At 44.2% G+C, this 16,106-nt stretch overlaps 1 protein-coding gene across 1 annotated transcript in view; it reads right to left on the bottom strand.

Moving 5' to 3' along the window:
- SLC7A14 (solute carrier family 7 member 14) overlaps positions 1–16,106 on the bottom strand; it is a 113,696-nt gene that overhangs the window by 21,519 nt on the left and 76,071 nt on the right. Inside the window, exons 4-6 of the mRNA XM_070466431.1 lie at positions 14,365–14,582; positions 4,249–4,395; positions 1,835–2,043 (exon numbers count right to left, since the gene is read on the bottom strand). Of these exons, the coding sequence (XP_070322532.1) occupies positions 1,835–2,043; positions 4,249–4,395; positions 14,365–14,582 (574 nt within the window). The remainder of the gene's footprint in view (positions 1–1,834; positions 2,044–4,248; positions 4,396–14,364; positions 14,583–16,106) is intronic.

Below are 16,106 nucleotides of genomic sequence, written 5' to 3'. Positions count from 1 at the left end.
ATGGGGCCATATCCCCTGTCTACCATGGGCAGATAGGCTACTTTCTGGCCAGATTAGGGGACTGGAAGTGTCAGTGTCTTGATGTGGTTAAAAATCTGGTCATTTGGGTCAAATCCTGACCCACCCCTCCAGCACCTGGGAGATTTGGGGCAAGTTTTTGTTTTTTTTTACCTATCTGAGTATTTTCATCTAGTACACTGTTCTGTACTAGATGAAAAACATCTATTTCTGCTTTATTGACTATGCCAAAGCCTTTGACTGTGTGGATCACAATAAACTGTGGAAAATTCTGAAAGAGATGGGAATACTAGACCACCTGACCTGCCTCTTGAGAAACCTATATGCAGGTCAGGAAGCAACAGTTAGAACTGGACATGGAACAACAGACCGGTTCCAAATAGGAAAAGGAGTACGTCGAGGCTGTGTATTGTCACCCTGCTTATTTAATTTCTATACAGAGTACATCATGAGAAATGCTGGGCTGGAAGAAGCATAAGCTGGAATCAAGATTGCCGGGAGAAATATCAATTACCTCAGATATGCAGATGACACCACCCTTATGGCAGAAAATGAAGAGGAACTAAAAAGCCTCTTGATGAAAGTGAAAGAGGAGAGTAAAAAGTTGGCTTAAAGCTCAACATTCAGAAAACTAAGATCATGGCATCTGGTCCCATCACTTCATGGGAAATAGATGGGGAAACAGTGTCAGATTTATTTTTCTGGGCTCCAAAATCACTGCAGATGGTGACTGCAGTCATGAAATTAAAAGATGCTTACTCCTTGGAAGGAAAGTTATGACCAACCTAGATAGCATATTAAAAAGCAGAGACATTACTTTGCCAACAAAGGTCTGTCTGGTCAAGGCTATGGTTTTTCCAGTGCTCATGTATGGATGTGAGAGTTGGACTGTGAAGAAAGCTGAGTGTCAAAGAATTGATGCTTTTGAACTGTGGTGTTGGAGAAGACTCTTGAGAGTCCCTTGGACTGCAAGGAGATCCAACCAGTCCATCCTAAAGGAGATCAGTCCTGGGTGTTCATTGGAAGGACTGATGCTGAAGCTGAAACTCCAGTACTTTGGCCACCTCATGTGAAGAGTTGACTCACTGGAAAAGACCTTGATGCTGGGAGGGATTGGGGGCAGGAGGAGAAGGGGATGATAGAGGATGAGATGGCTGGATGGCATCATCGACTCGATGGACACGAGTTTGAGTAAACTCTGGGATTTTGTGATGGACAGGGAGGCCTGATGTGCTGCGATTCATGGGGTCGCAAAGAGTCAGACACGACTGAGTGACTGAACTGAACTGAACTGAACTTACATTGTTCTGTTAAATAGAGTTATTGTGACGACTAAATGGGATACCGTATACCCGGGATACACAGACGTTCAATAAATGGTGGTAGTCATTGCTACTATTACTAGGTTCTGCTCAAAGGGTCTTATCCTCTCTTTGATTGTAACTTTGAACTTTTTTCAATGTCAGGGGAGCAGTTGTCAGGGCTCAATGTGAGGGCAAACCTAAGATGCCCCTGGGATGGGTCCTTCCTTTTGGAGGCCACCCATGTAGCATTTTGGCACTCACCATCTTTACGAAGGAACAGACAGTGTCACATAAAAGGGGAGGGGCACTTGGGGGAACATATCAGTTTGTTGCTAGATTGAGGGACCCAGAGTCAAACTGAGGGGCTGTTTTAGGACCTAAATTATTTTCACTCAAACTCCTTGCCGAGATATATGACAAGTTCCGTGGTCCATATGACAGGGGAAGATGGTTGACAGTCTCTCTGGACAGGCATGGAAGAGTAAAATAAATGCCACGAGCATAGCCCTTACCTGAAGAGGAGCCCATCGCCGGCCATGGCATAGATAACCCTCGGCATTGGGAAGAGGGAGCCCAGCAAGCTGACTGTCAGTCCTGCAACTGACCCGATGGCCACGACGAACTTTGCGGCATAGAACCCACGAGCCACAAACATCTCCATGAGTGGGGACTCCGTGTCAATGGCGTCATATGGCACCATCAGAGTTAGGATCATGCTCACCTGTTAAAACAAGATGAAACGTGGTTGGAGGTAGAGGGATGAGTCTGACGCATGGATGGATGTCCTGGAGCAGAGGAAAGAGACCTGGTCCTGCATGGGAGCCTGCATCTGCCACTTTCTGGTGTGTGCCTTTACTTTGCCTCTGGAGCTCTTGGTCTCAGAATTTCCTCCCCTCATGTGAATTCAGTGGACTGGACCAGGTCATTTCTACTGTCTCTCTGTGGTCCTTTCATATCTGAGGTAACCTCTGCTGGTATTTCAGCGCCTGAAAGCGGAGCTACATGGATAGTTCAGTGAAGAGCAGGTGTTATCCGATGGCAGGAGCTGTAGCCAGAGGCCCTGGAGTCAGGACCTGGCACTGACCACGCGCACTGTGCCTTCATGGACAAGACTCATTTCTTTTGTACTTTCCAGGTCCTACAGGGTCTCAACTGTCCTACTTCTTACCCCAAAGACCAGAGATCAAAACTCAAAAGATAAATGTGTAGGGGATCCATAGCCGATTAACTGATGGGACTCATATTTCCATTTCCTCTCTGTAGCTCAGTCCCAGGAACCAGGCAGGCCAAGAAATAAATGATGGCATCAGAATGGAGTCCAGTTCTGCTGTGAGCTAGAAGACCATTATGGCTTTGCTTAAGCAGGACCTATTTCTCCTCACATGTCATAGATCTACCATGACATTCCTCCCTTCATAATTGGCCCCAGGCAATGGAGACGCCAGTCATAAGGCCAGGAGACCCCTGGGCTGTGAAGGCCAATCTTGGCATCACTGAGGGAGTCCAGAGCCTGAAAAGGAGAGGGTGGTTCATTTCTAGATCACTTTTTCGCCTGTGTCTCAGGAGCCAAGATCCCCCAGTGTAACAAAGTGGCCAGTGGGGGGGATGGCGAGATGTGTGACCACAGCCCAGCAATCTGGTGGTAGAGTGCGCCTGGTGACCGACACAAGACCAAACAACTCCTGAGGCGTGGTTAGGGCCCACACATTCTAAAAGGGAACCTGTCCCAGTAACACCATCACTTGCAACATCCTCTTTGGGGATGTGGTGGGGTAGACTGGAGGAGAGTGGGGTGGGTTCTTACAGCAGCTCTTGGTGAGTCTCCTGCCCATGTTGATTAGGGCAAAATGTGGTGGCCTTACTCTGTAGTCTATAAAGCACTATCCTAAGGAAGGAACTGTGGTCTAACTTTATTGTGTGTGCTACAAGGGTTGACTCCTGGAGGAGGGAAAGGTATGGGGTGGTACAGGAGGGGGAATACACAGCAGAGTGTCTCTGTTGCTCCCCCTGCTGCCCCTCCCCCACACTGTTTCTGAACATTCTGTCTGCAGGGATAACCAGGGCTGGAGAAGATAAGTTGCATGCGTGCGCATAAGCTCTGTGCTCAGTCGTGTCTGACTCTTTGTGACCCCATGGACTGATGCCCTCCAGGCTCCTCTGTCTGTGGGATTTTCCCTGCAAGAATACTGGAGTGGGTTGACGTGCCCTTTTTCAGGGGATCTTCCCCCATCCAGGGATCCAACCCATGTCTCCTGCGTTGGCAGGTGGGTTCGTTACCACTAATGCTGCCTGAGAAGCCATGTGCATAGGGGAAGTGATAATTGACCTATCCGTGAATAGAAACATTTTGGTGGGCAAACCATATCCAGTGCTGCTCTCGTGTTTCCCGTTGGCTTCCAGGACAATCCTGTTTTCTCCTTCCCCCGCTCTGGGGGAGCCTTGCCTCTTTGCTGCTGGGAAGCTCCCAGAAGACAGAAGAGCATTGAGGAGGGTGCACAGAGGCCCACAATGCCTCTGCTTGCTTGCACACCCACCCGTTACTGCCAGCCTATGATCTGAACTCTTTGGACGGCAGCCCACTCCCTGCACGCTGCCCCCACCACCCCCACTCCCGGGACCGGATGCTGGGATGCCGAGAGCTTGTGCATAGGGCGGAGCAGGGATGTGAGCCACGGCCCAAATGAGGGCCTGGGGCTTCTCCTGTGTCCAGCTTGGAACCTTGATTTTCTCCCTGTCATCAGTGGGAGGGGTGAGCTTGAGCTCATGTTAAAAGAGGGAGCAAGATGATCATATGCGTACAAACACCACAAATGCACAAGTGAAGGATTACTTCCTGACAGAAGGAAACCCAGTCCCAGAGCCACATTTTAAGGTCAAATATGAAAAGTCCATGTGGAAGGTGCCATAATAAGCCTTTATTACTTACGGATACATATGCTGTCAGGCAGATGACCAGGGAGGCGGTGATAGCATAAGGGATGGATGTGTTGGGATTCTTGGCTTCCTCTCCAGTGGTGGCGATGATGTCAAAGCCAATGAAAGCATAGAAACACGTGGCTGCTCCTTGCAGCACCTATAGAGATGAAGACATTTGAAATACTTAGAGTGTCAGTGGATCACCTGCGCCTGACACGTGGTCCCCTTAATTGCCGGATGGTCAGCAGACATTACTGAGCGGTAGAGGGGGTAACATGGTGGAACTTGTGCTAAAGGCTTGAGTTCTGACTTCTACTAGCTGCGTGACACTGGGAAATTTCTTCATGTATAAAATGAAGATAAGAAGAATTATGCCCAAATAAAAATTAGGTTCATTCAACACATTGAAATCATTTTTGGGAGTAAGTGAGCTTTAAGTAAATCAATAAGTTGGCTAACCCTATGTCTTGGGGGGAACTCATTAATTTCTTTGTGCTTTATTTTCATTTAGTGGTTCTCAATCATAACCAGGGGCTGTGTGACAACCCCTAGGAAATGTTTGGAAATGTGGGGAGGTACTTGTGACTGATACAGGGACATGGAGTGGGCACTTGTGGCATTTAGTAGAGGTCTCAGATGCGGTTGCCCAAATTCTCCTGCTCAAATTACTACTAGTGACCCTGGTAGATCATTTTCAGGGTATCTTCCAGATGTTAAGTGATATAAAGGATTTTTAGATTTTTCAGGTAGACTCTTGTCTTCCATGGAAAGAAAGGGAGAGCCAATTTTGGGGGTTTGAGCAGCCTGGTTGGGCTACATGCCCAGGGAAGGGATGAAGAGTGAGGCAGAGTGAAGCTGGGGAGGTGGTATCCAGTGACATCTGCTGGATGTCTGACAGGAGCCTATGTGATTCCAAAGATGGTTGTAATTTGATGGGTCAAGATGTCAGTGAAAATCCTCCATTGAGGAGCATGTAAGTTTCTTCCAAAGAATTTTTCAAAGTTTAAATTCTGTTTCCCACCTTAGCATTCTCATTACCAGCTGAAAGTAAGAAATGCTTGGGGATATCCTTTTAGGGGAAGATGAAAGAGATGTTTCTGGATTTTCTGTGTATGGGGTAAAGGCATTTGATACCATGCAAACTCTAGGGCTCATTGGAGACTGGGCCAGTTTTTCCTTTTCGTCCATATTTGGTTTGTAAAGGATGAAATTCTAAAAATGTGCCAAGCAGATACCTGTCCCTAGATTTTCACTCTTACCTTTCTGACTGACTTCTCAGTAAGTAAAAGGCATAATACTAAGAACTAGAACCTACAAAGTACATCACAAAATGGAAGATCGTCTCAAACTTTCAAAAGCAACATTTGCTCATCTGTAAAATGAGTTAGTCTCTTCTCTAGTCTCTCCCATTAGTGCTCTAATGCTTCAGTTCTCTAACTGGGGGCTCTTATTCTGGGGTCCATGCAATTCAGGAGAGTCTGAGAATTTTGATGAGAAAAATAATTCTTTATTTTCCTTACCCTTCTATTGAATGTTGTCATTTCTCTTCATTATGAGTATAGATGACAAACTAACAGGATTGTGATATTTGTCACCAATCAGATATTTTCCCAATCATATTAGTTGTTGCAGAGATCTTGAAATACCATTTGTGCTCATTGCTACTTGCAATTTATGTTAGTTATTAGACATACATATTAATATTTAAAGCACTAATAAAGAAGCCCATGGTTATATCACAATTAAAAATTTTTTAAAAAATTTTTTTACGGTTGACCCTTGAACAACATGGGGGTTAGGGATGCTGACCCCAGCACAGCAGAAAATTCGAGTATAACTTATACTGGCCCTCTGTATCCGTGGTTCCTCATGTACTTGATCCCTCCATGTCTGTGGTTTCGTGTCCACAGAGTGAGCTAACCACTCACTGACGTAGTACCATAGTATTTACTTTTGGAAAAAAAAAAAGGTGTAACAGCCTGATTCAAACTGCTATTGTTGATAGGTTAACTGTAACTGGTTTCTTTCGAACTTCTATGTAATTAGGTTATTCATTTGTAAACACAGTTTATATACAATATAAATACAATCCCAAAGGAGATTCATCTGCTTCAACAGACTGCCAACGAGTCTACTGCACACACAAGAATCTAAGAACTCCTGATCTGTTCTAGTAGAAAGAACTTCCATACAAGCAGTTGTCACCAGTGGGCTACTGTCTGGGAGAGGAGATGACTCCCACTTTCACTCCAGCAGAGTTCTGCATTTCAGGGAGTGGGAAGTGTCTTTTGCCTCCAGACAAGGAGATCAAAGAGATCTTACCTTATGGTACATGGGGGTTCACAGGTTTGGAAATGTACTTGTTTTCACTTGTCTAAAAAATGTTTCTGGTGTTCAAGGATGGATGGATGCTGGAATTTCAGGCTCACCAAGTTGCCCCAATCCAGGAAGGCCTCGCTTTAAGACAGCTTCCAGAAAAACAGGTCCTGCTTTCTCTTCCTTTAACATCTTTCTTTCCATACACATGCACACACACACACACCCCTCTTATAAATCATACAGTGACATTTTATGACAATCAGTCTGATGATGCAATCAATCCTAATTAGGACGTCCCAGGGCTACAGTGCCATACCCACTTGGAGTGATCAGTGCTGGATGGTCTTAGATACTGGAAGAGCTCCCTGCTGAGGACAGGAGGGTGGGAAGGTCCTAAGTAAGAATTCAGGGCCAAGCTACCCTGGAAAAAGGTAAAAGAGACACGTGTACCCCAGTGTTCATCGCAGCACTGTTTACAATAGCTAGGACATGGAAGCAATCTAGATGTCTGTCGGCCGATGAATGGATAAGAAAGCTGTGGTACATATACACAATAGAATATTACCCAGCTATTAAAAAGAATGCATCTGAATCAATTCTAATGAGGTGGATGAAACTGGAGCCTATTATACAGAGTGAAGTAAGTCAGAAAGAAAAACACCAATACAGTATACTAACGCATATATATGGAATTTAGAAAGATGGTAATGATGACCCTATATGCGAGACAACAAAAGAGACACAGATTTAAAGAACAGACTTTTGGACTCTGTGGGAGAAGGCGAGGGTGGGATGATTTGAGAGACTAGCATTGAAACATGTATATTACCATATATTAAAAAGATCGCCAGTCCAGGTTGGATGCATGAGACAGGGCGCTCAGGGCTGGTGCACTGGGATGACCCTGGGGGGATGGGATGGCAGGGAGAGGTGGGAGGGGGGTTCAGGATGGGGGACACATGTACACCCATGGCTGATTCATGTGAATGTATGGCAAAAACCACTACAATATTGTAAAGTAATTAGCCTCCAATTAAAATAAATAAATTAATTTACAAAAAAAAAAAAAGGTGAGAGGTCTAAACCATGCCGTAAAAAGATTAACTGAGGACAAAGGGAGGGCTAACTGAAAGAGAAGGCTCAGTGGAAGATACCTCCAAGGTACAGGCATCTTGGAGCAACACCTTCCAGTTTTGAAGTATGAATCATATAGTTGTTGGAAGAGAGGTGCATTGTAGGCTCCAGGGGGAATCTCAGAGCCGTGTATATGGGTGGGATAGGACTTGGTTAGGAGTGCAGATTCTGTAGCCTATCAGACCTTGCTTGGTTCTGCCAAGATCTAGCTTGGAGACATAGAACAAGTTCCTAACCCCATGGGGCTTCATTTTATCACTTAAATGGAAATAAAAATAGTATTTAGCTCATTGGATTGTTACAAGGATTAAATGAGATAGTCCACCACAGTTGTAGAATATATGCTCAGTTACTCAGTCATGTCTGACTCTCTGTGTGGCCCCATGGAGTGTAGCCCGGCCAGGCTCCTCTGTCCATGAGATTCTCCAGGCAAGAATACTGGAGTGGGTTGCCATTTCCTTCTCCAGGGGTTCTTCCCAACTCAGGGATCAAACCCGAGTCTTTTGTATTTCCTGCTTTGGCAGGCAGATTCTTTACCACACCTGGGTAGGTGCTTAATAAATATTGCTCTTATCGGTAGTATTTTTATTACTATTTTAAGTTTTTCTAGAATAGATGAAATCAAGGACACAAATAAATTCCCCCTCTTCTTCCTCCTTATTTTTCTTTTAGAACTTGATTCATATTTTATTAACTGCTCCCATGAACCAGGAACTCTGCTTGGTGATATGGATACAGTCATGTGCAAAAAGTACTCTGAGCATGAGCTCCTGGGGTTAGGGGCCTAGAGGACAATGCAAGACCAGAAATGCTACCTTGATTGTGATAACAAATTGATTGAGATTAGCAAATACCTACATTATTACAAAGAAGAGACATCATTTTACCAGCAAAGGTCCATATAGTCAAAGCTATGGTTTTTCCAGTAGTCATGTATGGATGAGAGAGTTGGACTATAAAGAAAGCTTAGCACTGAAGAATTGATACTTTTGAACTGTGGTGTTGGAGATGACTCTTGAGAGTTCCTTGGACAGCAAGGAGATCAAGCCCGTCAATCCTAAAGAAAATCAGTCCTGAATATTCATTGGAAGGACTGATGCTGAAGCTGAAGCTCCAATACTTTGGACACCTGATGTGAAGAACTGACTCATTTGAAAAGACCCTGATGCTGGGAAAGATTGAAGGCAAGAGGAGAAGGGGATGAACAGAGGATGAAATGGTTGGATGGCATCACCAACTTGATGGACATGAGTTTGAGCAAGCTCTGGGAGTTGGTATGGACAGGGAAGCCTGGTGTGCTGCAGTCCATGGGGTCACTGAGTCGGACACAACTGAGCAACTGAACTGAACTGAACATTATTTGTAAAACACAGATGCTCAGTTCAGTTCAGTTCAGTCGCTCAGCCATGTCCAACTCTTTGTGACCCCATGAATCGGATCACGCCAGGCCTCCCTGTCCATCACCAACAGATGCTACTGTTTCCCAAATGAGTGAAAGCATGAATGGCAATTACTGATAATGATTAGATACCAGAAAGTTAACTATGGGAACTAGGTTAGTTGGGAAGAGAGAGAATAAGTTTGCAAAGAGAATGTCTGTTAGCCCCAATTTGCATGTGTAGAACTAGAAGGCAGTTATGATTGAAGAAAGACTCAACAGATCAAAAGTAGGCCATCTGGAGGTTCTACTGTGATGGGAAGCCCATGAAATTTAACTCAGATGGTTCAAATGGAATGATTTCGATGAAGGGACTCTAGGGGTCGAGGCTGAGAGGAAGTGAGGAAGAAACACGCTGGCCTTTTCTCTTCTCCGCTTCTGATCTCCTGATTGGTATCTCCCATTGGCTAAACCTAACAGGAAGCCGCCAGCAGGGGGTCTTCTGGAGCGCAGAGCGGAGCAGGAGGAGTAGAGAGGCGATCTGGGAGAGTGTGGGCAAATGGAAAAGCAGCACATCTGCCAGGATCAAACAGACTCTGGCCTAACAAGATATAGATTAAATAAACATTATTTAAGAGAAGATAATACAGTTAACAAATAGGGTCACCTTTTTACATGAATTAATTTGAATGAGGTTTTTTTTTGACCTTCAAGCAAATAATCCCTGGTCGGTAAATACAAAAAAGCCATGAAATGAAACTCTATGGGTGTGTCTCTACCCCAAAACCGCTAAAACTGCTTTCTACTTCACTCTACCCAGATTTCAGATCGAGCCTCTGGTATTTACAGTTAGGATACGCTTCCATGCTTGAAAGAATGTGTTTGGTACCCAGGGGTGAGCATCTGTGAATTAAATGAGTGGGTGAAGCATGTGTGTGTGTGTATGCATGTTTCTGCCTTCATCAGTACTTTATCCTAACCTTCCTTTAATGTCTTACATAAGTAAAAACCAGTATTGACTTTTCAATTTGATGATGTCACTGGAAATTATTTTCCAAGGTCAGCCTGGTAAAGCTGCTCAGCCAGATGATGCAGGTCAGTCTTTCCCTCTCCGGAGCTCTGTGGGGCAGCAGCACCTGCCTCAGCTGCTGGAGGACTGTTGCTTAATTCGTTGACAAAAGAATGCCATTGCCGGCCTGCTACTCAACTTCAGGGATCCCTAAAAGCTGGGATCCCTGTGCCTTGCTGATATTTGTGAGGTGTTTAGGTTCTCCATATTCTACTTTAGATATGCCCACGAGATAATTAGACATCTTTGTGTAATTCACCCTCAAAGTAACAAGACAAAACTCCAACTTTAGCAGCATTTCCGACCACCCTCTTGCTCCAGATCTGTTAGTAGCCTGTCCACAGAGACAGTGGAATGTGCTAATAGGTTCCAGCAAGTGAATTCAAATGTGGAGACATTTGAAAACAGCTTTTCCTCTTTTTGGAGACTGTCAGCATTCCCCACAAACACTTGCTCTGAACCATTTTCCTGGGAGCTATTTGTGCTGGTAGAATGTTTTATTTGGTTAAAGAGAAACCATAAGATAGCATCGAGAACAAATAACATACAGTGAACACGCATCCAACAATATTCAGGGGCTGAGGAATTGCAGATGGAAGTGGGGGTTCAGCTGAGGGCCAGCAGTTACTTGATATAGGGAAAAAATGTTTGTTGTTCTTAAGCTCTTCAAGACCAAAGAAGCATTTGACCCAGAACCCGTAAGTGAGTAAACCATTCCTTATGCTATTTTCTTTGGAGGGAAGTGTTTGGAACAGGGAAAGACTAGGCTTCTGAGGGGTCCATGGCCAGAGGATGGATTGCTCATTAACCCTTTAGAAGTCCTTGAGAGTTGTGTTTTAAGTCACGTAATCCATTTAAACCATTCCCTCCACAATAGTGTCCTCCATCCCGTCTTACCTATAGGGATTGAAGAAGAAAGTGGATTGGTACTCTGAACTTGTCAGTCCCCTTGTCAGAGATGGGCTTTGTTTGTGGCTCAGATGGTAAAGAATCTGCCTGCTGTGCAGGAGACTCAGGTTCAATCCCTGGGTCGGGAAGATTGGGAAGATCCCCTGGAGAAGGAAATGGCAACCCACTCCAGTATTCTTGCCTGGAAAATTCCATGGACAGAGGAGCCTGGCAGGCTACAGTCCATGGGGTTGCCAAGAGCTGGATATGCCTGAGTGACTAACAAATTTCATCAGATTTTTTTTTTTTTTTGGTCAGGGGTGGGGGTCGGATTTTCCCTAAGGAGTGAGGAAGTTCATGCAGTTGGCAAGTAGGCAACTTGATTTTGCTGACAGTTGTTAGAGAACAGAGTAGGGAGTGTGTTTATTCACTTGGTGGATGACATGCTCATAAGAAGGTGTCAGATCTCAAAAAATACCATGCATATTCAGAGTGGCTTTGCTGGACTGGAAAAGTGACCTAAAACCAAAGTCAAGAAAGAACAGGTCCAGGCAGTGGGCTGGGGAGGAGATGTACGATGCAGAAACCCAAGGCCAGGCAGAGAGGATGAGTCATCTTCACGCTGGTCTGTCCTCTGTGCTCAGCTGATGTTTTTAGGCACAGCCACAATGACACATATTTGAATTTCCTGCAGGGAAAGAGGACTCACAGCAAAAATCCCAAAATCCCAGTCAGGCTTTTTTGGTGACCAACGACCAGCCAACTCCAGGTAGTAGGTTTGGGTTGGAGTGAGGTCAATGGCCAAAGGTGCAAAAAAAGACAGTTGGTCCCATGCGTGAGGTCCTGGGGGCAGTGGAGTGAATAAGGACTTTGACTCCTCCAGGACTGGAGTTGAATTTCACTCTACTATGGTCTAGACCTGTGATCTTAACTTTGCTTCTGCTCAGTCGCTCAGTAAGGTCTGACTCTTTGTGACACCACAGACTGTAGCCTGCCAGGTTCTTCTGTCCATGGGATTCTCCAGACAAGGATACTGGAGTGGGTTATATGCCCCTCTCCAGGGGATCTTCCTGATCCAGGGATTGAGTCTGAGTCTCTTATGTCTCCTGCATTGGCAGGAGGGTTCTTTACCACTAGCACCACTTGGGAAGCCCCAGGCTTAACTATCCTCCCATCTTAATGCTCCTCCCAGCTCCAAGATTCCCAGTATTTGTGAAGCTTAAAGGAGGTATTAAGAAGACTCAGAAGGCAGGGATCATACACAAGGTACTTGATGTAGTGGAAGGGGCTTTGGAGCCAAACACCTGGGTGGGAATTTCAGTCCTGGCACTGACTAGCTAAGTGACTTTCAGCAAGTTACCCAGCTTCTCCGAGCCTTGAGTTCTCCATCTGTTAGTTGGGGATAGTGGCACCTGCTTCAAAGTTTTGTTATAAGAGTGAGATAATATTCACAGAGCACGTGCTGGGCACCTAGAAGGTAGTGGGTAAATTCTAGCTCCTTCCTCCATCATGATCATTGTTACTAATTATACAATGTGGACTTAAAAAGTCTAAGGTTTTATTATCTTTTTGCAAACAGTTGGTGCAATTAGTTTTACCACCTGATAGATGAGAAAACCAGAAAGCACAGAAGTTAATTGTTGGCCAAAGCCTTACAGGAAGTCCATGACCCAGTAATTTCTTACATAGTTAAGAAAATGATGAGAACATATTTTCATGTGTTATGATGAAAATGCAGTTGAGTTCTGGGAAAACATTCTTTCTTTGTCACTATTATCATTTGTTGTTTTCTTATATGATAGGAAGGGAACAATTTGTATCATAAGAAAATACAGACTTGGGGATCCAGAATGGGGTCAACAGTGTTTTTTTGTCTCTTTTTCTGGTTTTAACCAGTTTGAGGATTTATTCACCTCAAGCGGGAGGGATGAACTCTGTGGCTGTGCAGAATTCTTACTGATAAGCAGAAGACTGGAAACCTTGATTTAAATTGTTTCCTTGCTTATTTCTTTTCATTGAACAGCGTGGCATGGTTTAGAATACACAGAAGTTATTTTGAGTGTTCTCCAAGAGAGATTTCTGGTCCCTGGAAAGCCAGTGTAAGCAAAGACTACAAAAGCAAATCTGGTGGAATCCTGGCCTTCTGTCACTGATGCTGGGCAGGCTTGTCTTCCTGGCCTCGGTTTCTTTATCTGTTAAGGGAGAGGGTGGGACCAGGGGGCCTCTAAGATCCCTTCTAGCTCGAACTTCTCTGATTTATGTCCTACAGTTTGAAAAAAAGAAGAATGGGAGAGTGAATTTTACCAGTAAATCCGTAAAGGTGGCATTTTTAGTCATATAGAGGAAGAATTCAGGTGTGACTTGGAACGAGCACTTGTCAGTATAAAGAATTTGCCGCTCAGACCTTTCCACCTTTCTTTAGCATAAACCACACCATCAGATCACTGGGATGAGATCTGAAGATGTCCTCTTGGTCCAGCTAACTCTTTTGTCAATCCCCCAGACCACACGAGTAGGCTTCTCTGCTCTCAGACCCCAGCAGGACTTTCCACCTTGGATCAAACATTGAGTTTAGATTTGAGAACTGTTCCTTTCTTAGTTCCATACCGAAGCAATGCTTGTCCCTTCCTTGCCTGCTCACTGTTCGGGCATCTTTTACTGCTTGTCTGTTTACCAACTGGTCTGAACTGAACAGTCCTGTAGAGAGATTCTATAGGACTGACCTGTTCATGTGAAGGCTTTGGAATCAGACAGTCCTGTCTTTGGCTCCTAACTTGGGCACTTATGCTATGTGCTTAGTATCTAGTCATTTGACCTCTCTGGGTGTTGAGTTTTTTCATCTGTAAGACTAGAATATAAATATCCTCCTTGCAAGGTTATTGAGTGAATGTTAGTCTTTCAGTCATGTCTGACTCTTTGTGACCCCATGGACTGATGCCAGGCTCCTCTGTCCATGGAATTCTTCAGGAAAGAATACTGGAGTGGGTAACCATTTCCTTCTCCAGGGAATCTTCCCGACCCAGGGATAGAATCCCAGTCTCCTGCATTGCAGGAAGATTAAATGAGATACTATATGCAGAATTAGGCATATTGCAAGTGACCAAAACTTCAAATCTATTACCGCTTTCCATATAACATAGGAGCTCAAGAAATGTTTGTGAAACAGCTAAATAAAAAAGAACTGTTTCTTCAGAACATTCTGATGAAATTCAGATAAAAGGTGATGAAGAGAGTGCCATGAAGGTTATGGGACAAGCAACATTTCCTTTAACTCATGTCTCAAACTGGTCATAGGGTAGTAGGCAGGTACACCCATAGGGATTTAGGAATGAACTTACCCCTGACCAGCCATAGGGCAAGAACTGGCCCTCAGCCCAGTATTTCCCATTGATGAAGAAGAAGCCTGCAATCATGATGAACACCCACACGGCCAGGTTCAGCACATTGAGTACATTGTTGAAGCCCACAGAATTCTTCACCCCCAGCGCGACGATGATGGTGACGATAATTGCGATCACCAAAGCCAGAAGGTCGGGGTATGATTGTTCTCCTTTCCCTAGAGGGATAAGACGTGAATTAATAACATTGTCCAGGCCCACCCAGTGTATCTGCACTCAGCTTAGAGAAGGGTGGTCAGTGTGTTGTGGAGGGAGAAGGGGCTGTGTGTGTGTGGTCCACAGGTGTCTAGTTGCAAATGGGAAGGTTTTGGTATATAGGTGAGATGGCCTGATATCCTGGACCAAAAATTGGGATCCATAATATGACAACTACATCAGTTCCTCTGGAGGATGGCATGGAACTTCCAAAGTCAGGACTATCCAAGGACATTCAAGTGTATACACGGATCTAACATGTTATTTGAACGATTTTATCTTCATTGTTGTTTACTTTATAGCCCATAAATATTCCATTTCATTCCAGCAATCTCTTTATTAGCAAATTTAAAAATGTGTGTCTTTCAAGTGCTCGGGCCTGGTGCACTGGGAAGACCCAGAGGAATCAGGTGGAGAGGGAGGTGGAAGGGGGGACCGGGATGGGGAATACATGTAAATCCATGGCTAATTCATTTCAATGTATGACAAAAACCACTGCAATGATGTAAAGTAATTAGCCTCCAACTAATAAAAACAAATGGAAAAAAAGAAAAAAAAATGTGTGTCTTTGACAGTTATTGGAAGAAGGGTGTTCTTTCCATTTGTGTGATTGCAAAGAAGATGGCTGGGGAACTCTCCCCGCCTCTTTGGTCTTGTCTGTTGGCCAGTGGACTCCTGCCCTCTATAGAGGGAAAGCGGCACTGCTTCAGCAGCCAGCCTCCTGGGTTTCAGCTCAACTCTGCCCTGGAACCAGCCGTGTGGCCGTGGGCAAATGTCTCCTTTCTCTGAACCTCATCTGTAAAGTGAAAATTTTGGGCTACCTGATTTTGGAGGACGCTTTCAGACCTAAAATTCTATGAAATCAGTATTCTGAGAAGATGTTGTCTTCATATTTTTAAAATTTTCTCATGGTATCTCGGTGCTCAGCATTTTGGTCAGCTCTTCTGAGACAGGGGCGCCAATGACTTGCATGCAGCCACTGAATTAGTCCCTGGATGTTTTGGGGCAAGACTTCCGAAGTCTCCTCCACTAGAGTTTAGCTTCCCTTGATTGTGAAAGGATAGTCCAATATCAGAATGGAAGTTTAGGTTCAGACCTGAAGTCTCAAGGTATTTGTTACATGAGCTGGTTATTTAGTATTCACTCATTTTGTTATACCCATTCATTTTGTTTCTTTTAAATATATTCTCTTATTTAAAAATTAATGCATGTTGATTTAGGATAAATTTTTAAAAATCTTCTAAAGAATCCATCAGAGAAGTTCCTCATAGTTCCTTTTCTAAATTACTCGTATTTTTATATAGTTATTAACGTGTTGGAAATACAATTTGTGTCCTTTGTCATACAGCATTGCATTAAAATCATTCCACGCTCTTACAACAGCCTTCCTGGTCATCCTTTTAATTGCTAGCTATGTCATACACTGCCATAGTTTACTTAAATCAGTTGCTCCAATGTAGAATACTTAAACAGTTTCTAATTGTTTT

This window comes from Odocoileus virginianus, chromosome 4 (genome assembly GCF_023699985.2).
Source record: "Odocoileus virginianus isolate 20LAN1187 ecotype Illinois chromosome 4, Ovbor_1.2, whole genome shotgun sequence".
Taxonomy (NCBI): domain Eukaryota; kingdom Metazoa; phylum Chordata; class Mammalia; order Artiodactyla; family Cervidae; genus Odocoileus; species Odocoileus virginianus.
This window is presented reverse-complemented; position numbering and strand designations above follow the sequence as displayed.